General features: G+C 35.4%; 2 protein-coding genes across 2 annotated transcripts in view; one reads left to right on the top strand and one right to left on the bottom strand.

The window, feature by feature from the left end:
• The window catches only part of LOC134846062 (protein angel homolog 2-like), a 513790-nt gene that overhangs the window by 164717 nt on the left and 321477 nt on the right, over positions 1–27596 (bottom strand). The gene's annotated exons all lie outside the window — the stretch shown is intronic.
• On the top strand, positions 298–15225 carry LOC134846741 (venom peptide isomerase heavy chain-like). Its single transcript, XM_063864129.1, has 4 exons — positions 298–562; positions 11115–11344; positions 14576–14677; positions 15187–15225. Exons 1-4 carry the CDS (start codon positions 298–300, stop codon positions 15223–15225), a joined length of 636 nt encoding a protein of 211 aa, XP_063720199.1.

Below are 27596 nucleotides of genomic sequence, written 5' to 3'. Positions count from 1 at the left end.
AATATTTTACCAAATCAAGCTCAAATCGGAAAAAGATTTCACGAATCTAGGCTATAGGAAACCAATTTTCTGAAACAATAAATTTGGAAAAGATTTACGTCTGAAATGAAATTTAATTGGACGACTTTCGCGGTAAAATTACTCAAGCACGGAAACAAAAATGTTTTGACTTCTGACTACTTAGAAACCAAATCACAACGAGCTACTTTTCCACTGTTTTAATCAAGTTCTTCCAAATAAAAATATTACACATACATTTCTAAATAAAAAATACAGCATGCAAACTACTGCATGACGATGAAAAGCTGTCACTTGAGAACACAGCTACCTGTAAATAACAGGTTTTCAACAATTTTGGTCCATGTTTTCTGCATATCTATATCTGCAATTTTCGCCTCTGAGTCTCTTTGGGGGACTATAGACTCCGGCAACCGTGTGGTCAACGGGAAAGACGCCGACTACAGCCAACATCCGTGGGCTGTGTATCTGCAGATTGATAAGCCAGATAACACTAAAGGCAGGGTTTCAATTTGTGGGGGGACAATCATCAACGCCAGCAGGGGTGAGTTGATCAGTCGGAACAATTTTTCGGAATAAGATGGAGCAATCAAATGATGAAATATTTCCAACAATCAGAATCGTTAGATGCTCCTATTCGCTAGATGGTTTTTGCAAAAGTCAAAATTAGCAAAAAAAAACAATTTTAGCTGCACAGCCACAACTTGCAGTACAATTTGTACCAAAATTGCACAGAAGTTTTCCTTGAAGTTGTAAATGTTTTCTAATGCGTCTTCGATCTGACAATATTGGACAAAATATTGTCAGAAAGCAAAACAAGCTAACAAAATAACCGATTGCAAATACGCAAACAAATATATTTGATTATTTTGCAACCTTTCAACTTAGTATAGCGGACTGGATTTTTTTTGCATAATTTGAGATTTTCGCAATTTCCTTTGAGAGTTTTGAATACTCAATTTTGAGTGGCTGAAACTAATTTTCCGACAGTCTCTCCATCATAAGGGACGCCATCTAGGGGTCCCAAAAAACTAAACGATTCCCTTCGATAGCGTCAAATATAGTGCCTCAAAATTTTTTAGTTTATTGCTTCGGTGATGACAATTAAAGCATCGAATAAGTTAGCACAATTTAAAAAGATCAAATACGTTTGCGAGTACAATTTGAAAACGACCGAGTGGCTTCTATTAATTTACTGAATTGCTGTTTCGTATAGAACTAGCGTGATGGCGGACCCCTCTGTCACACTTGTTTTTTTAGGGAACACTCTATCCCTGAAAGGCTGACGTCACATTTGTTCAATTTTATTAACTTTTTATGAAATTTTTTCAGAAATCGAACTATATGACTATACGAGAACAGCAGATACTCAGCCCCCGTAGTAAACCATAAGCAGCAGCAGTAACCCAAAATAATTTTTGTTGAATTAATTAAACCAAACAATCGTCCCTCACTCATTCCGCCTCTTAGAAATTTGTTAGCAAACAAATAAACTACTGGACAAAATTCAGCGCAAACGAAAAATAATCACGCCTTATTAATTAGTCAAAAATTGACTGAATAAAAAACCAACAAGCATAAATAATCCGCCGTTTCTTCGAAAATAGGAACAATAAATTCATGAAGCTTGAATTTTCAAAACTTTTGAACGCTTTTCATTTTTCGGGGCTCTGGTACTTCGACTCTCTTTAACGCCCCCAGCCTCGCCGATTCCTTCAAGAAATCAGTTAAAAGACTGTTTAGAATCACAACTGAATTAAATGGTGACACTTGAGCCCAATATTCTTGTAGATACATTTTAATAAGTACACAGGAAATTTCATTACTTAAATCAAGATTCTGCAAGGCAATCATGACTAAATTAACCATCGTTTTGATACAATCAGGCGCTTGAGGATAAATCTCACTCACTCATATAGTCACATGAATGCACAGTCAAGGGACAAAGAAATAGCAACTTTTGTTTTCAAGCTTTAAAATGAACAAAAAAAATGTTCACGTTTCTGCCGTTTTCTCTACAACTGCTAGAGATTCATGCTTGAAAATTTGACATATTATAGATGAAACTGTTTATAAGAATATACCTAGAAAAAAACCATAAAAAACTGTTTCAGAGGCGTCGTTTGACCATTTGATTAGAGGGTGTCATAGAGAAGTCCCTAGTGCCACAAAGTAAATGGTTTCATATAAGTTTCTTTTCAAATAAAAATAACCAAAAATTTTGCTAAACATTTAGACAAAAGGTGTCTAAAAATTCAAGCAACTCGTTTAGGAAAACGCCATGACCTGAGTCAAATTTTTTCGAATCTGAGTACACTTTAGTATTTCTCTTTATGTCAGGGGAAACACATATGAGAATCTTTTACCAGGTCCAGGAAAACCCATCAATGTTCGTTTTTGACGAAAAAAGCGCCAACTGAACGAGAAAGCACAAAAGATCTTTAAAAAAATGAGAAAATTCAACAGAGGCGAGACTCAACTTCCTCAAACTGCTGAGTGCATTGCATCGGCTTTGTCTAGAGAGATAAAAATCTTCTTCAATACAGAAATGAGTTAAACCAATAAAATAACCGGCCCTATAAAGGCGGTCATGCACTAGATTCATAGTTTTAATGATGCTATGAGTTGTTTTACTGATGTTTTCCTACCAATCAGAGGCCCTTCCGGAAAATAAAATTTCCGTGCTACATTTAAATGCTCGCTCTCTGAAAGGTGATCTTTATCAACTGGAAGCACTATTATACAGTCCTGAGAGTCTCCTCCTTTCATTTATGCTTATCAGAAACATGGTTAACAGAAAAAAATGATTGTAATTGATGCCTCGTTGACGGCTATAATCATTTTGTAACATACCGTCGGAAAACCCAGTGGATGTGGGTTATGATACAAAAACGCTCTGGTTTTATATTTTTGAAAACAATGGAGGATCGAGTAAAGCGGTGTAGCAAAAACTGAAAACCAAAAGAAGTCATATACAACCCTCCAAGGACAAACAAACCCGGCTTCATCAATCAACTAGATAGTTCTTTGCAAACTATATACTCGCCATCATTACTAATTAGAATTTGTGGTGATTTTATTAGCGATATTTGCAGACAAATCAGTTATCCAACAACTACCTGAACTGTGAAATGTCTATAAATGAGATGAAACAACAGCATCAGGAGCTACTGAAACAACAAAAACCTGCCTAGATAAATTATTTACCTAAACTTACGCGAAACTGATGACCATGTTTTGGAATACCAAAATTTCTTTGCTCATTATCCGATCCTATTGCAATGGACTCTACAGTTTAAACAAAAACGGGTAAAATCAACCATCCCGTGACCTAAAAATTGTTGTATATAAACACGCAACACGCAGCTGTTATGTATATTAGCGGTTTGCAACCACAACCAAAAAATTTATTATAATTTTCAGCCTTCCGCATCATTTAACATCTCGCATTTAATCTTCCCATTTTTTTGTCCCAAAATTGCCAAATTTGAGAGAAACGAGTTTCAATTTTTGATATGAGTTCATTTTATCTGATCATTTTATATCAGTGCTATCGAAGTGCACTAAAAGTTCAATAAACCACGAAAAACATGCGAGAACCAAAAATAATTCCATTTAAGGAATTATAATATCAGAATGTGGCCTATTTTTGCTGTCTATCCCAAAAACCAAAAAGAAACTTCTACGAGCGAAAATTTTGTGAAATGAGAAAAAAATATAAAAAAACGTGTTTTGCTCTAGAAGATAGCCTGGATTGCAGTTAATTGCACTCCTAGTCAATAGACAATGTATATTTGGCAAGACCTTGCAAAACTCGTGCATATTGTGTTCATCTTTCAAGATAATGCAAGACTAAATTCATCTACTAGAGTCTTTTCAAGACAACAATTGGCAGATAAGGCTAGAACGTCAAGTTGGTTTATTTTCAGTGAGTGTAGAGCGAATTTTTCAGAAATCGAACTATATGACTATACGAGAACAGCAGATACTCAGCCCCCGTAATAAACCATAAGCAGCAGAAGTAACACAAAAAAAAATTTTGTTGAATTAATTAAACCAAACAATCGTCCCTCACTCATTCCGCGTCTTAGAAATTTGTTAGCAAACAAATAAGCTACAGGAAAAAATTAAGCGCAAAGAAAAATAATCACGCCTAACTAATTAGTCAAAAATTGACTGAATAAAAAACCAAGAAGCATAAATAATCCGCCCTTTCGTCGAAATTAGGAACAATATATACATGAAGCTTGAGTTTTCAAAACTTTTGAACGCTTTTCATTTTTCGGGGCTCTGGTACTTCGACTCTTTTTAACACCCCCAGCTTCGCCGATTCCTTCAAGAAATGAGTTAAAAGACTGTTTAGAAGCACAAGTGAATTAAATGGTAACGCTTGAGCCCAATATTCTTGTAGATACATTTCAATAAGTACACAGAAAATTTCATTACTTAAATCAAGATTCTGCAAGGCAATCATGCCTAAATTAACCATTCTTTTGATACAATCAGGCGCTTGAGGATAAATCTCACTCACTCAAATAGTCACATGAATGCACAGTCAAGGGACAAAGAAGTAGCAACTTTTGTTTTCAAGCTTTAAAATGAACAAAAAACTGTTCACGTTTCTGCCGTTTTCTCTACAACTGCTAGAGATTCATGCTTGAAAATTTGACATATTATGGATGAAACTGTTTATAACAATAAAGCCCGAAAAAAACCAAAAAAAAAAACTGTTTCAGAGGCGTCGTTTGAACATTTGATTAGAGGGTGTCAGAGAAAAATCCCTAGTGCCATAACGTAAATGGTTTCATATAACTTTCTTTTAAATGAAAAGAACCAAAAATTTTGCTAAACATTTAGACAAAAGGAAAACGCCCAGACCTGAGTCAAACTTTTTCGAAGCTGAGTACATTTTAGTATTTCTCTTTATGTCAGGGGAAACCCATATGAGAATTGTCTACCAGGTCCAGGAAAACCCATCATTGTTCGTTTTTGACGAAAAAAGCGCCAACTGAACGAGAAAGCACAAAAGATCTCTAAAAAATAGAAAGTTCAACAGAGGCGAGACTCAAATTCCTCAAACTGCTGCGTGCATTGCATCCGTTTTGTCCAGATACATAAAAATCTTCAATACAGAAATGAGTTATACCAATAAAATAACCGGCCCTATAAAGGCGGTCATGTACTAGATTCATAGTTTTAATGATGCTATGAGTTGTTTTACTGGTGATTTCCTATCAATCAGAGGCCTCTCAGGAAAATAAAATTTCTGGACTACAATTAAATGCTCGCTCTCTGAAGGGTAATCTTAATGGACTGGAAGCACTATTATAGTCCTGAGAGTCTCCTTTCATTTATGCTTATCAGAAACATGGTTAACAGAAAAAAATGATGCCTCGTTGATGGCTATAATCATTTCGTAACATACCTCCGGAAAACCCGTGGATGTGGGTTATGATACAAATACGCTCTGGTTTTATATTTTTGAAATCAATGGAGAATCGAGGAAAGCGGAGTAGCAAACACTGAAAACCAAAAGAAAAGTAATATACAACCCTACAAGGACAAACAAGCCCGGCTTCATCAATCAACTAGATAGTTCTTGGCAAACTATCTACTCGCCATCATTACTAATTAGAATTTGTGGTAATTTTATTATCGTTATTTGCAGACAAATCAGTTATCCAACAACTACCTGAACGGTGAAATGTCTATAAATGAGATGATACAACAGCATGAGGAGTTACTGAAACAACAAACAACTACCTAGATAAATTTTTTACCTAAATTTAAGCGAAACTGATGACCATGTTTTGGAATACCAAAATTTCTTTGCTCATTATCCGATCCTATTGCAATGGACTCTACAGTTTAAACAAAAACGGGTAAAATCAACCTTCCCGCGGTCTAAAAATTGTTGGATAGAAACACGCAACACGCAGCTGTTATGTATATTAGCGGTTTGCAACCACAACCAAAAAACTTATTATAATTTTCAGCCTTCCGCATCATTTAACATTTCGCATTTAATCTTCCCATTTTTTGTCCCAAAATTGCCAAACTTGAGAGAAACGAGTTTCAATTTTTGATATGAGTTCATTTTATCTGATCATTTTATATCAGTGCTATCGAAGTGCACTAAAAGTTCAATAAACCACGAAAAACATGCGAGAACCAAAAATAATTCCATTTAAGGAATTATAATATCAGAATGTGGCCTATTTTTGCTGTCTATCCCAAAAACCAAAAAGAAACTTCTACGAGCGAAAATTTTGTGAAATGAGAAAAAAATATAAAAAAACGTGTTTTGCTCTAGAAGATAGCCTGGATTGCAGTTAATTGCACTTCTAGTCAATAGACAATGTATATTTGGCAAGACCTTGCAAAACTCGTGCATATTGTGTTCATCTTTCAAGATAATGCAAGACTAAATTCATCTACTAGAGTCTTTTCAAGACAACAATTGGCAGATAAGGCTAGAACGTCAAGTTGGTTTATTTTCAGTGAGTGTAGAGCGAATTTTTCAGAAATCGAACTATATGACTATACGAGAACAGCAGATACTCAGCCCCCGTAATAAACCATAAGCAGCAGCAGTAACACAAAAAAAAATTTTGTTGAATTAATTAAACCAAACAATCGTCCCTCACTCATTCCGCGTCTTAGAAATTTGTTAGCAAACAAATAAGCTACAGGAAAAAATTAAGCGCAAAGAAAAATAATCACGCCTAACTAATTAGTCAAAAATTGACTGAATAAAAAACCAAGAAGCATAAATAATCCGCCCTTTCGTCGAAATTAGGAACAATATATACATGAAGCTTGAGTTTTCAAAACTTTTGAACGCTTTTCATTTTTCGGGGCTCTGGTACTTCGACTCTTTTTAACACCCCCAGCTTCGCCGATTCCTTCAAGAAATGAGTTAAAAGACTGTTTAGAAGCACAAGTGAATTAAATGGTAACGCTTGAGCCCAATATTCTTGTAGATACATTTCAATAAGTACACAGAAAATTTCATTACTTAAATCAAGATTCTGCAAGGCAATCATGCCTAAATTAACCATTCTTTTGATACAATCAGGCGCTTGAGGATAAATCTCACTCACTCAAATAGTCACATGAATGCACAGTCAAGGGACAAAGAAGTAGCAACTTTTGTTTTCAAGCTTTAAAATGAACAAAAAACTGTTCACGTTTCTGCCGTTTTCTCTACAACTGCTAGAGATTCATGCTTGAAAATTTGACATATTATGGATGAAACTGTTTATAACAATAAAGCCCGAAAAAAACCAAAAAAAAAACTGTTTCAGAGGCGTCGTTTGAACATTTGATTAGAGGGTGTCAGAGAAAAATCCCTAGTGCCATAACGTAAATGGTTTCATATAACTTTCTTTTAAATGAAAAGAACCAAAAATTTTGCTAAACATTTAGACAAAAGGAAAACGCCCAGACCTGAGTCAAACTTTTTCGAAGCTGAGTACATTTTAGTATTTCTCTTTATGTCAGGGGAAACCCATATGAGAATTGTCTACCAGGTCCAGGAAAACCCATCATTGTTCGTTTTTGACGAAAAAAGCGCCAACTGAACGAGAAAGCACAAAAGATCTCTAAAAAATAGAAAGTTCAACAGAGGCGAGACTCAAATTCCTCAAACTGCTGCGTGCATTGCATCCGTTTTGTCCAGATACATAAAAATCTTCAATACAGAAATGAGTTATACCAATAAAATAACCGGCCCTATAAAGGCGGTCATGTACTAGATTCATAGTTTTAATGATGCTATGAGTTGTTTTACTGGTGATTTCCTACCAATCAGAGGCCTCTCAGGAAAATAAAATTTCTGGACTACAATTAAATGCTCGCTCTCTGAAGGGTAATCTTAATGGACTGGAAGCACTATTATAGTCCTGAGAGTCTCCTTTCATTTATGCTTATCAGAAACATGGTTAACAGAAAAAAATGATGCCTCGTTGATGGCTATAATCATTTCGTAACATACCTCCGGAAAACCCGTGGATGTGGGTTATGATACAAATACGCTCTGGTTTTATATTTTTGAAATCAATGGAGAATCGAGGAAAGCGGAGTAGCAAACACTGAAAACCAAAAGAAAAGTAATATACAACCCTACAAGGACAAACAAGCCCGGCTTCATCAATCAACTAGATAGTTCTTGGCAAACTATCTACTCGCCATCATTACTAATTAGAATTTGTGGTAATTTTATTATCGTTATTTGCAGACAAATCAGTTATCCAACAACTACCTGAACGGTGAAATGTCTATAAATGAGATGATACAACAGCATGAGGAGTTACTGAAACAACAAACAACTACCTAGATAAATTTTTTACCTAAATTTAAGCGAAACTGATGACCATGTTTTGGAATACCAAAATTTCTTTGCTCATTATCCGATCCTATTGCAATGGACTCTACAGTTTAAACAAAAACGGGTAAAATCAACCTTCCCGCGGTCTAAAAATTGTTGGATAGAAACACGCAGCTGTCATGTATATTAGCGGTTTGCAATCACAACCAAAACATTTGTTATAATTCTCAGCCTTCCGCATCATTTAACAATTTTACCGCAGTTTTTAATTAAATTACATTTTAAGCAGCAATGCAAGGTTCAACAACACACTGAAAATTTAACGACCACTAGAAACAAAGTTCAACGTTTATGAAAAAGTTTTCTGCAAAGGAGAATCAGGAAATACCTTTAAGCTTATTACCGATCCAAGCGGAAAAATAGAATTGATACCTGTGCACCAAAGCTGGCATCTTGTCTACAATATTGCAATACTCCTTCAGCAGTTGCGGTTAATGAAAAACTTTTTTTTTCTTAGCAAATGGCACCGACTTTACAGTACCGGCAACGATACTGGATAATCTCGCCAAAAATTCATAATCGGAGATGACAATATCAACAACATATTGCTACCGTTCCTTAATTACTTCGCTCATAAACAAGTCTTTCGTGAAAGACATTTTCCCCGATAAAATGAAAAGAGAAAGCAAAAGCAATGCCAATGCAAAAAAGAGGTGCTAGAGTTAATGAAAATAATTACAGACCAATATCGCTCCTATAAAATGATCTGGAAAAGTCTTAGCTGATTAATTGCAGAAAATTTGGTATCGATCGAAGCAAAGTACGATTGGCGCTCTTGTTATTTTTACCGAAAAAAAGCTGACATGCGGCAAGCAAAAAATAATTACTTTATTCCATTTGAAAAAAGCATTTGGTATAACCGTTTTGTTACAGAAATTGGAATCATACTACATTAGAGGGAATAGCAAAGATTGGTTTGGTTCGTACTAACAAAAAAGTAATCAACGTGTGGAAATAAATGTGAGATCTTCCAACTGGTCAACAATAACGTGTTCAAAGGATCGATTGTAGGTCCATTACTGTTTCATTTTTACCTGAAATACCTATTTCGTGTCTGTAAAACATCCGAAATTGTTGTTTATGCGGAAGACACCAATGTCTTTGCATTGGGACAAGCAGACAATTTGAAAAATAAGGACATCCGTTAATTGAATTATTGGCTTAATGCCAATAAATTGATGAATAAATGAATAAAACAAAAAATGACTGTAAAGTCTTCCAGCTGGATGACTTTTCAATTGAACAATTTGACATAAAAATGAACCAATTTCTAAATAGTATCTGATGGTGTACGTTGATTGAAAACTATCTTTTTTCCCACTTAAACCATGAAAAAACGCTATTACCAAAACAATCAGTGATTATTTTCACGGTTGTCTCTACGATTGTAGTTTCTCCTCCTTGCTGCCAATTTTCATGCTTCATAAAAAGGTATTGAAATATATTTTCGAAAATGTGGTGACAACTCAGAAGACAATTTCGTGAAAATTTGACACCATAATTTCATGTCTACAAGCTACTGAAATTCCTACTACGATCGATAATCTCCATAGTGAAATTTTTTTATTATTAATTTAATTTTAAAATTCCATTACGAGAAACTCGTAGGAATAAACTAAGGCTTCTGAAAGAAACATTGGACAAAAATTTTTTGAAAGTCAATCAGTAGTCTACCGGGCATCAAGACTTCTCAAAAGACAAGGGTCTAACTCGAAAACGATTAGAAAAGGCAAACATTACGACAATTAAAAGTTATTTTCATAAATTTCAAAATGGATACCTGTTAAGTAAACACGAGCTGGCTGGCAACTCTAATTTTTCAATTTTTAATATCCAATAAATGCAATAACTTGGACTAAAACATAAGGAATTTTAACTGTGGGTTGCGAGATGTATGAAAAAAATATGACGTTCCAGAGACCCTTGTTTGGGAGATATGACGATTTTTGTGATTTCTTAGAAACTTCTTGACAATTTTTGCCAACAAAAATTAGAAGAACTTTCAAAAAAAAATTTAGGTTCCGGTTTACAATCAGTGGAAATTGGCGTCAAAACATTGGCTGTACTGCTGTGTTTAGCGCTGTTTTCGCAAAAATCTTACGGTAATTGTGAAATTTAATTAAATTGGATTTTTTTTCATTTGAGGACTTTTTCTTTCCTTTATTTCATGGTGCTGTCTACCATTGATGTAGTCTCGGTAGTTTTCCCTTCCGATGAGTACTTTATTGATGAATTTATTTTATATTTTGCCAATGAATGCATTTACCTATCGGAAAAATAAATTCTTTATTCTTTCTTCCTTCAGCTTAGATCCTTAGCTTTCTAATGAATAGTCTCAAGTCAACGTTTCAAACGAATACTGCTGTTTACGGGGAATTTTTGGAACTACGAACACGTCTCTGATGCCCTCTAATTAAATCGTCAAACAACGCCTCGAAAACATTTTTACGGTTATTTATCCGGCTTAATAATTATATTCCAACAAAGATTTATCCATCATATGTCGAAAAGTTATCGGTGAATCTTTAGTAATTGGAAAGAAATGTGAAAACTTTTTTACTCATTTCATCACTTGAAAAGAAAAAGTTGTAACTTCTATGTCCCGTGACTGTAGACAAAGAAACTAGACCGGTGTTCTATTCAACTACTTTTTTCGGACCATCTTCCAAGCTTGACTGTTTCCAATGTTTTTCCATTTTTTTTCCAGTGATAACTGCCGCTCACTGTCTGCAAACCAAGGATCAAAAGAAGCTAGCTACAGGTGGAGATATCTTCATGGGATTTGCATACTACAAACACGCAACCATCAACAACAGCTACAGGGTCGAATTCTTAGAGAAAAACATAGAAATCCATCCCAACGAAGACATTGATGTAGCTGCAATCCAATTCACAGATGAGACTCCATTCAAGGGGGACAATGTCATAAACATAACGGTAAATAAGAATTTACTTCATTGCAAATGTACAGTCAAAATAAACCCTGACAAAATGATCACACTAGTTGTAGTTCTTCGTTTCGGATTCGCGATCTTCTGAGGCCTGGCTTTTAAATTGATTCATGACCGAAGCGCAACTTCGAAATTGAAGAAAAAAAGGAACGGAGTCTGTAACGTGGGAAATGTTGTCTAGAATGATGAGTGTATGATGGGCCTATCAGTTTGATTGTACTGCTGTTGTTCTATAGTTAAATCCAAATTGCTGGCAAAAGTTTTCAGTCTACGAATCTGAAACCCTACGACGGCTCATTTTGACGTAGCAAATCAATTCTTATAACCAAAAGTACAACCGCAAAAGCGCCTTACTGACCGATTAAGTTACTCTAGGATCCCGATATTGACAACAATTTGCATTAACTACTACACACACTACACCTCGCGTTTCTTCTTTAATTAACTGATTGTCGTCATATATTTATCATCTAACGAAAAAAATGTTTAGCAAGTACTATTACAAAGTCGTTGTAGTTAGCTGCCCACAAGCGGGGGGGGGGGGGGGGGGGTTAACCATGCGAGCTTGTCCCCATTGTCCCCAGTCTAAGGAATTTTGCTACTTTGGCCGACCGTAGACACAGGTTTAATGAAATGAGTTCAGCCCTGTTTGTCTGGCCGTTGAAACGATACGATGGGAGTTAGTATGGGGGACGGACACAAGAGACAGTTCGGCAGAAATTAGGGTCTATTCTATTTAGATAGGTATTTAAAAACGGGGAGTAGGCGGTTCTGGGAGTTGTATTAACGTGCTCCTAGCTGAGATCGCGGAAATAACAAGTCGGTGCAGCGGGAGAAATTTGGGAGTCGCCGCAATAATTATTGCGTTGATAACGTGTTTTATATCGAGCATTTTTAAAAATGGTTTGAAATTATTTTAAATGAAACTAGCGTGTAACGCACCTCCTGTGCTTCGACTTTTTATCAAACTATTAAAAACCGCAGATATTGGAAATCAGAACTGCATCCCTTGAGTGTACTGTGACAGCACCTAATTACAGGAATGGTAATTTCAAATTTTCTAAAACAAATTTTATTCAACTTTTTATTAATTCTGTGAAGATCTTTGGAACATTTTAAAATGACATGAAAAACGTCACATCTCGGAAACTAAAAGCTCAAAGCAGTCACATTGGAATGTGCTCTCACAGTACCCAACTACAGCGTTGGAATTTCAAAGTTTAAGAAACTTCAAAATTAAACTTTTTAAAAAACTTTTTTTTTCAAAAAAACCATAAAAAAGTCATATCTCAAAAATACAAACATTTAAGCAGGCATACTTGCAGGCAAGATTCGCAATCTCTGTGGTACTCTGACAGCCCCCAAGTACTGGGTTAGCAATTTCAAATCCTAAAAAAAATTTAAATTCAAGTTTTCTGTAAAATTTTTTGAAAAAACGATAAACGTCAAATCTCAAAAATACAAAAAGAAGAGCAGTCATATTTGGAGGCAAGATTCGCGACCCCTGAGACCATGAGAGTACTCTGACAACATCCACTACAAAAATTGACTTTTCAAAATTTGAAGAAAAAATCAAATTTGTTTTCTTGAAATTTTTTTGGAGATTTGACGTTTATCGTTTTTTCAAAAAACTTTACAGAAAACTTGAATTTAAAATTTTTTTAGGATTTGAAATTGAAATTGTTACGAAGCGGAAAAAAAGCCGGCAATTTCTCGACAGACACTAGTTGAGCCGAAAAAGAATTGACTATAAATAAAACTTTTAAAAGTTACGATTCCTCCTGAAACTACAATGAACAACATTTTCAACTACCATGCTAATTGCTTACAGCAAAAAAATAGGGCAACTAAGCCCACAAAATTTGATCAGAAATTCGCAATGTCATTTTTTACCGAAAATTTTTCTTCCAGTTGCAAGCTTACTAAAAAAACAAACTCTGGCCGGGATTCGAGTCCCAGACCTTAGGGTGCAAGGCGATGCCGTTAACTCTAAGCCAAGGGCGAAGAAAGTTGGAAGTTGTTAAGATTCAATAATAAATCAAGTTGAAAATTTGTAGGAAAAGATATTTACGGGAAAAACGTCTTGTTCCCAATTGCAAAACACTTGCTTTTGCAAGTGTAAAAAAACTTCATGTAAAAAAATGAAAACAAACATCTAACGTTTTTTTTGTTTTCAGCTATAAACGTTACTATAACTCGTGACATCATCATTACTTCGACCGAAAACTTTCCGCATTGTTATCAAAATTCTCAGCTTTTAGTAGGAAGTGGCCATCGTTTTAAACGGAACTTTTGCATAATGCAAAAAAAAAACCGCAAAATCAACTTTGCTGTGAATAATGTGCAATCGTTGGTAAAACTCGCTTTGACAAAAATATGTTTTCCAATGCCATTAAGTAAAATTACGGAAACGGTTTTCAGAAGTTTTTATGGATCGATTTCGATCAAACCGATAACTTCGATTTGGCAAAAAAGCTAAATTAATGGTTTCTACAATCCAAATTTGTTTGGAGAAAAACATCTCTGAGACTTCACATTTTATCATTCCTGAAAGTTGCTGTGTTTGAATGTTTGTCTCGTTTCTCATTACGTTTCTCAGTACTTTGGAGCGTTTGTTTATCGAATTGATTTCAGTACACGATAACAAGATACTAGTTACATTGCTCGGTCCGATAGTTTTCATACCACATGTCAACGATTTTAGGAGTATTCTGGGAAAACTTGATCAAACGGTTAAATTTGCGGATGATACATCATCATGATACAAAAATTTGAAAAAGGTTTTGCTAAAGTATGTGCCAAGAAATTTACGAACCCTCATATGCCTATAAAATTGAGAATGCTCAAAAACAAAGACAAGGTTTAAAAACCGAAATTAATAAAAAATTTACAACATTGAGTTGAACAAGTATCAATTAAAAAAAACTATTGGTTATAAATCGTATATGTATATATAACTCTTATATTTACTATCTATTTTTTTTAAAATTATTTTAATAGTTTAGAAGCCAGCCTGAATTGACTTAATCTGTAAGTTGGTAAATTTACATCAAAAAGATTTTTTTTAAAAAAAAAAAAACCTCAGGAATCCACTAGCCAAAAAAAACGCAGTTACTAATTTTTGACACACGGCGTCTTCTCGATCTACTGGGATCTGAACGGCGAGATGCTTGAAAAAAATTGATACGAGGTTTAATATAAAAGAAATCTTGTTCAGATACCTAAAGCCGGAGATTACTCGCTGACAGAACCGGGCAACGAAGTGATTGTAATTGGGTGGGGCACAATGGAGAACGGTGACAACGCCAAGACTCTGCAGGTAAACATAGAAGCCCATGAAAAACAAATTTCAAACCTGGTCTCACAGAATATGTGGATTATCAGGGGTCAAACTAAGGCTGCTACGCTCAGACAGACCTCAAAAGTTTCTATTCTTCTCCATTCGAATGAGAGAGGGAAACTTAAAAACATGGTCACTTTTAAAATGTTCGGCTCGTTTCCACTTGCTCCCGCATTTTCAAATTTTCTCATTTCACTGTTGTTTTCCCACTTCATAATGGCTAAAAGCGTTATGTTAAGATGGAAAGTTTTGAAAACAAATCTATTCACAATGGTTAGTTTGTTCACCACGTAAAGTTTCATTGCATTATGGCAGTGTCAAAAAAAAGTTCAAATTGAAATTCAAATGTTAGGGGGGGGGGGGGGGGGGGGGGGGGTGGGGTTGGGGAGAGAGAGGAAAACATTGCAGGTGGGGCAGCTGAAGAGTTGAATATTTCAATATCTGCTCATTGTTCATTCCAGATACAACTGTGCTGTTGTGTTTGTTAGGAAGTGAACATAAACGGTAGGAGGAATGGCATCATGTAGTGCGGATGAACTGTACGAGTTTCTGTGCTGGTGGAATGGAGAATGGTGTCCCCACTGACTCCTGCCAGGGTGACTCAGGAGGCCCCGTTGAATGCCCAGATGAAAAACAGAGCAACGACAAAAAATGGTAGATATTGAAAAAAAGAGCTTTTCGTGCAAATGTATAGAACTTTTTTCAGAAAAACATTTTTATCATTTTCTGGATTTTTTGTTGAAGGAAAAGGGACGAGAAAGAAAGCTTCATGAATTGACTCCTTAAAGCTTTATCCGGTAAACCATAAAAAAAAACTTGATAATTACTTATGTACGTTGATTTGACAGCAAAAAAGATAAGTTCTAAAAATTCCTTCTCTATGCAGACATTGAAACTTGGACCTCAAAAAATTCTCTTTAATAACACATTGAAATTGGGCTTGAAAATTAATCACAGAAAGCTGCGACTAAGATTGGCAGAAAAATTGGACTGATCTTTTGAAACAAGCGCCGCTTGCTGATCAGATTTATAAAACTTCAGTGCTCAGAATGCAACTGCTCGGTTCGTTTTCTGCTTGAACATAGAGACTATATATCTCTGGCTTAACCTGTAGTAACTAGTACCCACAGTAGTTAAAACTAAATTTTTCATGAAATAGAGCATGTCAACGGCATCCCATCATTAACACCGCCTATATGATCAGTACTAATTGAACTTGACAATAATTCAAACTGATTTTGTCAAAACTATTTGTTAACCCCAAAAAAAGTCTACATTCCGGTTTTGATAACGCTTGCTTTTTCGCAAGAGCAAACAGTCGAAGTCAAACTTCAAATTTTCCCAGAGATACCGAGTTTCTAACCACTACATTTTAGATAAAACGCAAGCAGCAAAATTAATTTCAATTTGCAGGAAAACAAAAAAAGGCAGCAGGCATTGAGCGCACTAAATGAGAACTTTTTACCTCGCAATGTGAATGTGCGCTATACCTATCCGAAAATCTTGAGCCTGATATATTAGTTTCAGCAAAATGTACTTCAATTTGGCCCAATAAATCTAATTTTAGTATCTGCAATATTTTGTGGGATCACATCTGAAGGACCCACACAGTGCGGCGAGAGTCCGGGCACGTACGTTATGGTTGCACATCCCGAAGTACGCTGGTTTGTGGTGGGCAAACCCGAAGAGAGGCCAAAAGCACATGCCTGTCAAACATCAATGTCACGTAAGGCCTCCATGCATTTTAAGAATCCCAAACCTAGCCAACAGACAGTTGAGAAGAGTCAAATACACGCAAGTAAACAGAATTGAGAAATCTCAACTTTCGAATTTTTTTTTTAAAAAAAAGATTGATTTAAAGCTCTTTGCATTTCTAGAACAATTAATGATTGACACAATTTTTTTAAATGGATCAATAGGTAAATTTTTTTTCCGCTAGGGAAATCTGAAAACTAAAATCGATTTTCGAAACTAAGTCAATCACGTTTTTCGTGACTTTTACACTTTTGGTGTTAGATAAGAAATGAACATAAAACAAAAGAAATGAACTGGTCTTAAGAAATCAAAAGTAAATTTGAGCCTGAACAAATTTTGAAAACTTTTCTTGAAAAAAAAAACTAACAAATCAACAGGACCTATATAAGTCTTCACTACGTTAATCGGCTCTGAATGTAATGAATGTGATGATGCGAACAGCTCTGAACAGCTGAAGTCTTCACTACTTCATGGCGCGAATAGTTGAAGTAAACTGCTTTCTTTTAAAGCAAAGTTTGAAGGTCGTTAGAGTCAATTCTTAACTGTTTCCTGCTGTTGCCCCCATCGATTTAATTAAACTTAAGTTTTTATGGAGGCTGAAATAGTGCTTTACGGAGCAACGCGAAAAGGATCACCGCTAAATTTATCCAGATATATCAGCTACCAAAACAAGAACTGAATATTTGCTGTCCTGTTTGTTTATCTAGCAAACATATTTTGTGGCATCGCCGCAACGGTGGTAAAGTTTTCCTGTCTTAAGCTGCAATCTGCCCGATCCCAGATTGTTAAGCTGTTCGAAAGTTCTTCGTTCTCAAATGTTTTAGTTTTGATCAAGATGATCTGTCTGCTGGTTGCAATTGGAAAACAAACTAGCATCATTTGAACAAACTACAAGAAGATTAATATTTCGTGAAGATGCCAAAGAAACGCTGTAGAGGCTGTTTTGGTGGAAGAGAAATTGGAAAAATAGAATGGGAAACATACTCATTACTTGGCTGCAATGAAACAAAATTTTTATAAACGTTTTTATTTCATAAAGTCGAGTAAAATGTATAAAATATTTCTAAATTTGGCCGGCAGTTTAAACAGACCCGAGCATTTTAAAACTTTCGAAATTCTTGGGAGACCTTTTGTAAGAACCTTTTGTAAGTTCCTTAAAAAGAGGCACAACGAGCTCCGCAGAACAATGTTACACTCCAAATTAAATCATTTAACTAACGAACCCCCCGGCAAACTATAATGATTCCACACAAACGACTGGTTAAAATGAAACAGTTTAGTTTCGTTAATCATTTCGCTAATTGTATATACCACAAACACGATGTTAAAACTATAGCAATCAAAACCGATAAACAAGAGTCAATTAGGCTGATATCAGCCTCACCAATCAGTGGATGAACAACATTTATATTTTAAAGGGTAGAAACTTAAACACACTTCCATGAAAAAGTGTAATAAAAGACTGTCATCTGTAAAAGCTTCACAGAAAACTTTTTTTTATAAGTACCCACCCAAAAAATGCCCGTTTTTATTGTGGCAAATCTTCATTGCACATTAAATTTGAGTTTTCTCAAGTCTTTAGCAATTTTCATAATAAAATAAGGGCGTGGACAATTATGCATGCGAGGTCCCTTAAACTTGTTCTTTCAATTGTACACTTAACCCCAAAACTGGCAATGTAGATGCCGGTCAAGCAGGATTTATTCTCATCCTGTTTTTTTTTCAACTGAACCCTTTTCAGAATTGACAGTTACTTAGAAAATATTACAACTATGCATTTTCCCAAGTCCATTATATCGGCAGCAGCCAATTATGCTTGGAAGAGACTTAAAACTTGTTTTATTGATTCATTCCATTATCTCAGATTTGACAGGGTTGTTGTTGATAATTGAAAGTTTCAAATACGGTCAAAACGTCAAAAATTGGATATTTACTGTCCATAAATAACTGTTTCTTCAAAAAATTGGGATATACCGCTTATGCAAGCGAGGTTGTCACGACCTGTTTTTTCCATTACAATTGTACCCAGAATTTAAGTTTGGCAGGGTAGTTTTCAGTAAACGGGAAAAGGTTCAAAATGAACAAAAATTCAAACATTGGACAATTCCCTGGTCTATATAGTCTAAACATTTCAAAAAATTGACCAGACCATAAATTCTCTTATACAAAAAATATGGAGTAACCGTTTATGCAGCGGGAAGATATTTAGAACCTGTTCTTTCTATTGAACCTTTATTCTAACAATTGGCGAGGTCGTTTTGGATTTGACCCTAGAGAGTGGGATTATGTTTAACACAGAGGCGAAGCTTCGCTTCGCAAACACTAGCGAGAACACGAGAAAAAGCATCTCTATGAGGCTCAATTAGAAAAGGCAGAAATAAGCCTAGAGTCAATAAAAATTCGGCTATGTCTCGGATTCAATCTGCGCCCTAGAGATTATGAACCACTCAGCCACGGACACTTAGAAAATCAAAACACTAGCGAAAAATAAAGCAGAGAACAGACGCTATGAAATTCCCAATGCTACAGATCGTAATTATAGCAAAGTGCCTCCAAATAAGTGAACACTTAAAACTTTTTTTTGCGAGTCAGGTTAGAATAAAAAGAAGGCTGTACTAACAGACTTGGCGCGCAATCCCGCTAGTGTAAAGAGACTAGCGTAATAGCGGACTAGCATAGGTGCAGCTGGTCTTTCCATTTGCTGCTCTTTTGATGAAGGGTTTTTGAGAAAGCCTCGAAAACAAAGCCTATATATTTTCATAATACCTATTTTTATTAAACAGGAGCAAACCGTAAGTCACTCTCAATGAAAGATTTCACTCTCAATGAAAGAGACAGAGAAAAAATAACAATTGAAAAAATAACACGAAAAATTTAGTACCCGGTTTGATGATCCATTCAAAGAATTCAGAAACCAACAAAAATCAGTCATAACTTTTATTTTTTTTCTAGTAATTCGGGTGAAAAGATAACATTCAAATTGAATTTAAAAAATTTTGGTGGCTTCCAAACTTTTATTTCATTTATGCAAGAGTAAGAAATTTACAACCAATATTAACACAATAGTCAAACAGAATACCGGACAAAAATAAAGTATTATTTCAACTTTCGGCATATCTAAACTCAATAAAAGAAACATCCGCAGACCGCAATAAGGCAGTTTCGTGCGTGGCCATGGGTGTCTTCAAATTCAAAACACCGAATGTCTCGAAACTTGGGTTGAAGACTTGAAGCTTAGCAGTGGCAGAAGATTTTTCTTTGCATGAGAACTGCACACTACACTCTTCAGACGAAACATCAGTCATAATATGGATGAATTTTCTTCTCATTTCATATCTTATCTTCTGCTTCTCTTCTATTGTCATTTCTATCTTGAAACTATTCAAAAAAGGACTGATTTAACTTTGCAATATTCAGTAAATATCTTTCACAAGGGGTCCAAATTTGAAAACTGTTGATCAATCAATTTGCCTATACGTGGGTTCGACAGACCTGATTTCCAGAGCTCTTATAATAATAATTTTCCTAGGATTATTTTGTAGGACGCATAACCCTAGGATGATAACTTGCCCAGGATAGCATAACCCTAAGATGAAATACTATCTAACAAAGCCAACAGACAAATGGGAAATTTTCAATGAACTGAAAAAAACCAAAAGAAAAACTTCTTTTGAAACTCAATTTTCAAAGAAAAAAATACATCAAATAAACTCTTTGAATTTAGCGATTCTTTTGAAGTTCACCCTTTTTAACACAGAGGCAACGCTAAGCTTTGCACCACTTGCGATAAAAAAAATAATGACCTATATTAAAAACAAATGAAAAGAAAATCCAAAATAAAGAAAAACTTTACGAATCGGTTTTGTCATAAAAATTTATAAAAACGCAAAAAAGCCAAAAAGGTCTGCAACAAAATTACCTGCACCATTAAAAACTTAACAAGGAGTTTTCAGAATGGTTGAAAAACGCCGAATTTTCAAAAATCATTTCTGCGGGAACCAATACGGCAAAAAAGCAAACAGACAGACTAAAATCTAAATTAGCCTAAAACTTTCACGGACTGGAATCCAACTTAAACGGACGGCAAAAAGACCCGGCTGGAATCCAACTCCCGGGCATTCTAGTAAAGCAAGGGCTTCTTAGCAACTTGCAACAGCACAAAAAATTATGTTTGGCAAAAAATCGGTGACGGTCGGATTGGAACCACAAGCCTTTACCTCAAGATAGGTGGGATTGACTGAATTTGAATTTATAATAAGGGAAGCATATGAGCGATTCCAAGTTCCAGGGGACGATTCCTGTGTAATCTAGGTACAGTAGCAGAAGTTCTTGGGTCTAAGATGCTAGCAATGGGTCATTAGAAATGGCATTCAGAAAGTTAAAAGAAAGCTGAACCTTAAAAAGAGTCCTTGACCACGGAAACCAAGCCGACAAATATAAACAGTGACAATAGTCCGAAAAAGCAGAAAAAGAATTCAAAACGGTTTTGAACCACAAGCCTTTGCTGTCTCAAGCAGATGTGTTACCTCTACGCCAAATACGCCGGATGCTTGATTTTATTTTATAACTAGCAGACAAGAAAATACAGCCATTAAGTCTAAAAAAAATAAAAACCTTCAAAATACTACAATTTGAAAAATTTCAATATTTTGTCTGGAATCAAGTTCTATTTGCCAGAAACACAATCGACGGCAATTAATGGAAACTAGCGTTTAATACACCTCCGGTGCTTCGAATTTTTTGCGACAACATGAAAAACCACATATATTGGAAACAAGATCTGCAAACTTACTCTGACTGCACCCAATTACAGGGTTGGTAATTTCAAACTTTTTAAGTTTTTAATTCCCATTTTGAAAAACCATAAAAGCGTCATCTCGAAAACTTAATGGGCCTCTGGAGAAATTTGGAGTCCAGATTTGCAACCACAGAAAGCACCAGAGAGCACCCTACTATACGGTTGGGAATTTCAAATTTCAAAAAAAAAATTTTAAACTTAAGATTCCTGTTAAAAATTGAAAAAATCATAAAAAAAACGTCTTTTCTTGGAAAATTAAAAAGATTTGAGCATTCATATTTAGAGGCAAGATTTGAGGCGCCTGGGTATACGCTAAAGTTGTGTATACGACAATAAATACGACAATAAAGTTGTGTTTTCATCAAATAGTAGTTTCAAATTTTGCGATTTCTTTGTAGATAATTTCTTGGAGAAATTTTGAAAAAAATCAAAAAAATGTCACATCTCGGAAACTAAAAGCATTTGAGCAGTCGCATGTGGCAAGATTTGTAACTCCTGGGAGTGCCCTGACAGCACTCAACTACAAAGTTAGGAATTTCAAAAAATGAAAAAAACTACAAGAATCTGACTGCACCCAACTACAGGGTTGGGAATTACAGATTTAGAAAAAAAATTAATTAAAATTTTCTGAAAACTTTTGAAAACATCACAAAAAACGTCATATCTCAAAAATTACAAGGATTTGAACAGTCATACTTGGAGGCAAGATTCGCAATCCTTAATAGTACTCTGACAGTACCCAACTACAGGGTTGGGAACTTCAAGTTTTTAAAATTATTTTCTAATTTGAGAAAAAATCACCAAAATCGTCTTATCTTGTGAACTAAAAAAAATTTGGCCATTCAAAAATGGAGGCCAAATTTGCAACCCCTTGGTGAATCCGGACAGCATCCCAATATTGGACTGCTTATTTTAAACTCGGTGAAATAATCACTAAAATCAAACTGGAAAATCGAAAACAAAATTCTGAACTATTGCAATATACGATATAGCTTGAACGTGCAAAATTCTTTCGTTAAACATGCGAAAATAATAAGTTGAAAAAGCTTAAACATGGCGAGATAGTGAAGCCCGCATTTAAATATATAATAGTGGTCTTGAAAAACGTTGAACTATAAATTTTATTCGAAGAATTTTAGCATTTTTTGCGATTCAGAAAATAGCATAAAATTTATTCTTTTCTTAATTTCTAGGATTTTAAGTAGGTCTCAAACTAGGTCTCTATAAATAAGGAACTCGTAAAAACATTTATATGCATGAATTCGCTTCTGTACTTTTTAGAGCATTTCAGACTTTTTCGTGAATAAAAAAAATCACAGACTTCTATACGTAAAAATCACTTCGTTCATATACCCGTAATAAACACTCTTCGTTCATTGACAGGAACAATCTATCTTCTTTAAAACAGTAAATAAAACAGTCGAATGATATTTCATTATTCTTTTAAAACCCAAAATGAACAAAGAAAATTAGGACGCAAATATTCTTACAAAAAAACTAGAAAACGCAAAAATAAAATAGAAGATATCATTAATTTCTGAAAATGGATGATTTTAACTTCTTATAAACACATCTGGTAAATAACTGATTTCATTTTTATTCATTGTTTTTTCCTAGAGAAGGCAACTAAGCTTTCCGAAACCAAAGAAAAATAAAATCCAACGGTTTATTTAATTCAAAAAAATTGCCAGTGAAAAACAACCCAAACAACTAAGAATTCAGATATACAATCAACCAAAAATTAGTCACCTACCTGAAATAACAGACGTCATGAAATCGCTGTTGGATCGAGGAATGAAAAATTTAGCGAGCTCAAGTTTTCTGCACCTTCTTAAAAGTCCCAACCACAATCCCTTGTTTTTTATTTGAACTGCATAGCAAATCTATCTCAATCTTAAAACTCACTGGTGAAAATTTTGAAAACACTTGAAGGATACAGCAAAAAAATAATCATAATTAGCTTTTCTCCAAAGTCAAAAAAGGCTCTTAGACAGAGGCGAAGTTGCACTTCGGGCACACAAGCAAAAATATGACCGATAACGCTACTGGGAATAACTGAATGATTATGAACTACATAATTGCTAAGTGACGCCAATTATGACGGATTAGCAGTACCAATCAATTTGAAAAAAAATTTTTACCAACTAATATGCCTCAATTTAGAGCGGACGCATTTTAGCTAGTATACGAAAAAGTTCAATAAAACATCCGACCCTGCCCATGTTCGAACCCTCTTATTTTGTTGCGGGTCTCCTTCCCTAACTCTACGCTTCATATCCATGATATCTTGAAGCTAAAATTCTATTTGTAATTCAAAAGCCTCTGTTGATATCCTTAGCATTGGCTGTACTTAATAGCTGGTTATTGATCAAAATGAAAACTTTCAAAATGAACGCATTTTGTCGCAACAATATTTGCGACTTAAGTTCGAAAAAACAGAGTTCATACTATAACGCATACTTTGCTTGTGTAAATAACAATTTATGGTCACAAAAAAAAATAGAAAAGAAAATACGGCAATAAGCAGACAAAATTAGGAGGTATCTGCTGATATCGCGAAGTTGCACAACAACGAAAGAAGAAACTATGGAAAATCAAAATCAATTGGTGCTTAAAGTTGAGATAAAATTGATAGCAGAAAAAAAGTCGGCTTTTTCGATTTCCCTCCCTAGCTAAATGTTGTTAATATGTAATGAAACTTAGCATGGTGAACCAATAACTAGTCTGAACATATCTATTCTTCTAACTTTACCACAAAAAATACGCATTCAGCCATAATAGCATAAAAATACACTGAAAAAAAATTTGAAAAAGAGAAAAAGCCGAAAAGTCTAGTATTCGATTATAAAACACTTCCTATCTAAGCGAGTGGCTAATACGCGGACACTACTAGGGTAGACACCCGTTGAGTCGAAAACGAAAAATTCTATGAGACATTCTTTGTGCGATTAAAAATTAAACATCAAGTTTTCAAAACCCATCCCCACTGAAATACTCCCAACAACAAAAATCAGTTTGCTCTTCAAACTATGCAAAATAGGTTGAAAAAGCTGATTAAAAAATAAGACGAAACCATGCGAAAAAAATCTTACAAGATCCGAGTCGGCAAATTTACAAACGCAGCGGCGAAGCAGAGCTTCGCAACACTTGCGATGTAAAAAAAAAACACATTGCACAGTCATTGGAAAATAAGTCAAAAAATTTTGGAAAATTTAGTTGAAAAAATAACTTGAAAAAGTTGAAAAATTACAGCTACAAAAACTTTATATTTGTGTCGATGAAGTGCATAAACAGTCCTTCAAAAATAGAAATTATTTACCGAGCGGCAACAAACTTTGGGTCAAAACCTGTTGAGCTGAAGAAAAAAAACGTCATAAAAAATTTCATAAAATTTAGAAATTTTTACGAATCATCCCAACTGAAACTCATAATCTCAAATGGATTTATTTTGCCCTGGAAATTACGCAAAGTAAGTTGACTAACATAAACTGAAACTTTTTCAAAATTTTAGAGAAAAACATTAAAAAAATGAAAAAACAACTCTATGTACGAATGGTAAATTTACAAACTAGCGAAGTTTCGGTTAAAGGAAGAAGTGTTTAAATTGGAACAAAACCCATGCTTTAAAAATTAAACCAGTGAAAACTCTGCCAGATGAAAAAATGGCGTTTAAAAAACGGAAAATGAATCGACAGAAACTAGGAAGAAAACCACGAACCCATAAAACATGAGTATTTTTTCGGAAAGATAATAACAACCTGAAACGGGCTTGAATTAATTACTACTCAAAAGATAGTACTTTTGAACTTTCAAGAAATTGAGCAACTCAGAGGAGACTCTAGAAGTGAAGATCCTCTACAAGTGAAGATCCCCTGTGCCTAAAGTTATTTACGGAAAAAAAGTCTAGTACCGTTTGCAATATCCTTGCTTATCGCATGGGTTATAATAAAGCGACTGTCAATTCTAGCACAAAGCACAAAAGTGCATGCTTTGGAAATTACGCCGACAAAAATGAACAGAAACGAACGTTCGACAATTAATTTTTCCAGAAAAAACTCATTTCCATATTTTGATGTCCAGACCTTAGGGGGCAACGGCGCCCGCGTTACTTCATCAAGGGGGAAGGATCCTGGAAGCAACTTAAATTAAATAACAATAAGTTTCATTTTCTCCCAGCAATGTCTACAGAAATAAGTTGACTGAAACGCGCATCTGTGTTCCCAGGCCTTATTTCAATTTCAGCGGGAAAAAAATCAATCAGTTACCGATTACAAGTCGCAGGTGCAATTAATCTCTAACAAAAGATGGAGGCCAAAGTAAGGACTAGTTTTTCAACTAGAGTTTACTTTGGCCAACTCGTGCGTGCGTAAGTCGCATAAACCGTTTAGAATAATTGCTTGGAAACACATCGTGTGGTATAGAAAAACTACCGAACTGTTGAAAAGACCAACCGAATTACTAAAAGGACCTACCGAACATACCGGGTACAGCCAGGAGCTAAAAAATGTTTAAAAAATTGCCAGGAGCTTAGAAAAAGGCGCACCTCTCTGTTGCATAGATCTTCGATCTCGGGTGTGCGGGCTCGAAACAATGCTCTAGTAGTTCTATTCAACTTCAAAGCATGACTGGCAAGCTGAAAAGTTCATTGAAGCAATCGAACGAAAGGTTCAACTACAACAGGCAAATCTCCATACACTGTTACATATGGTCACAATGGTGTAGCTTGTACATTCAAATCCCGTCTTTTTTATGTATTTTTTTTAGTCAAATCTATAATTTTAAAGTAAAAACAAAAGTCATAGCATTTCGTTTGAGAAATAATAAATTTCAATTTAGACAAATTGACTAGTTATTGCAAGCAGTTTTGAGTGGTTATCTTTGAGTTTTCGGATTGAAGTAGGAACGGGAACTGAAACAATATAAAAACAATCCTAATAAATTCGACAACTTACGAAAGACTGGTTTTTCAAAGTCAAGACTTGAAATAGTTTTTCAGATAATAGGCGTGTTTACCTGTAACTCGGTTTCCAGCTGGATTTCCTTTTTCATCAAGAAGAACAACATTATTTGTGTCAAAACGAGGGATGAATGGTCCTGGCATTTGCCGACATCCAACAACAATCGCTTTCATTTTTTGCCCTCTAACCGCAAGCAATACCTTATCTCCGATCACTGCTCTTTGTCGACCTGTCTTTCCTTGCTTGTAGACATGGATAACTCGTGGCTTCCGTCTGTACGGTTCATTTGCGTAAAAAGAGTTATCCACGATACGAACTCGACTGAGTTTCATCAGCTCCTCACAACGAGCACTCAACGAAAACGATCTAATAAAAGAGGTGGCGCTGTTCCTACAAAATGTCCGGTTAAACAACGAACCTACATTCATTATATCTAAAACCATGACAGCAAAACTACAGCTATTCATTTCTGTCGATACTCTTAGCCAAATTGTTGTTATCAACTTTTTGAATAGTTTTCCATTAAAAACGGGGTCGAAAGAGCAGGGAGCTCAAAAGCTTCAAAGTATCAACCTCGTTTTTTGCGGATGACATCTCGATCATCGGTACAAAACGGGAAATCGAAAGTGGAAGCCGCCAAGTCAAGAGAGCGATGGACTTATGGCTGGGCAAAAGGATGGTTATAAAGGAGAGACTTCAAAGAGGAGGTCATTGAATTTCAGTCAACAAATCTCGTCTGAAGAACAGCAGACTACCAAAACCCTTCGAGCAGGCATTTTTGGTGGAGGGCACATTATTTTTTGGCGCCCAAGCGGGATATTATAGCAAGAGCGAGCGAAACAGCACACAACGTTTTGTCGAACGGTGCTACCCCTAAGGGGCCACGACAAATGAAGATGCAGAAACCGCACATCAACATGTATCAAATCCGCAAGAATCTCAACACAGTCTTTTGAGATCAAATAGACATAAATGCAAAGAATAGGTCATATACTGAGAATGAGTGAATCCAGACTTGCGAAACAAGTGCTCTTTGGTTGGTCGCGGCAAATAACCGGTGCGTATTCATAGGTCCCAAAATGAACAATCAGTCCCATAGGTCCCAAAATAAAAAACAGTCGCATAAGTCCCAAATCTTTTCAATTGGTCAAAAGACTAGATAGGCCGAATCGCGGTTTAAGGTCGCCGGTGGTCGCGCTATGCGCGCGTCGTCGCTTTGCGGCGATAACCGGCTCTAAATTTCGTATAGAGTCCTACCCTTTGGTGGCAAGCTCGCAACACGTTGGCGCGGCTGTGGCAGTCACTACTATACAGCTTGAGTTTATGCTGCATGAACAGTAAACAATGAATCCATAAATTTGTTGGTTCAAATCTCAACCAATCAGAA

Source organism: Symsagittifera roscoffensis, chromosome 5 (genome assembly GCF_963678635.1).
Source record: "Symsagittifera roscoffensis chromosome 5, txSymRosc1.1, whole genome shotgun sequence".
In the NCBI taxonomy this organism is placed as follows: Eukaryota; Metazoa; Xenacoelomorpha; order Acoela; family Convolutidae; genus Symsagittifera; species Symsagittifera roscoffensis.
The sequence above is the reverse complement of the archived record's forward strand: the minus strand, read 5'-3'. Positions and strand labels throughout refer to the sequence as shown.

Bases quoted from the DNA above. Each gene is read 5' to 3' on its own strand.
- LOC134846741 (XM_063864129.1), top strand. From the start codon at position 298: ATGAAAAGCTGTCACTTGAGAACACAGCTACCTGTAAATAACAGGTTT. The intron at 11,345-14,575 runs GTAAATAAGAAT...AATCTTGTTCAG, and splicing joins ACAATGTCATAAACATAACG to ATACCTAAAGCCGGAGATTA. The intron at 14,678-15,186 runs GTAAACATAGAA...TGTGTTTGTTAG, and splicing joins ACAACGCCAAGACTCTGCAG to GAAGTGAACATAAACGGTAG.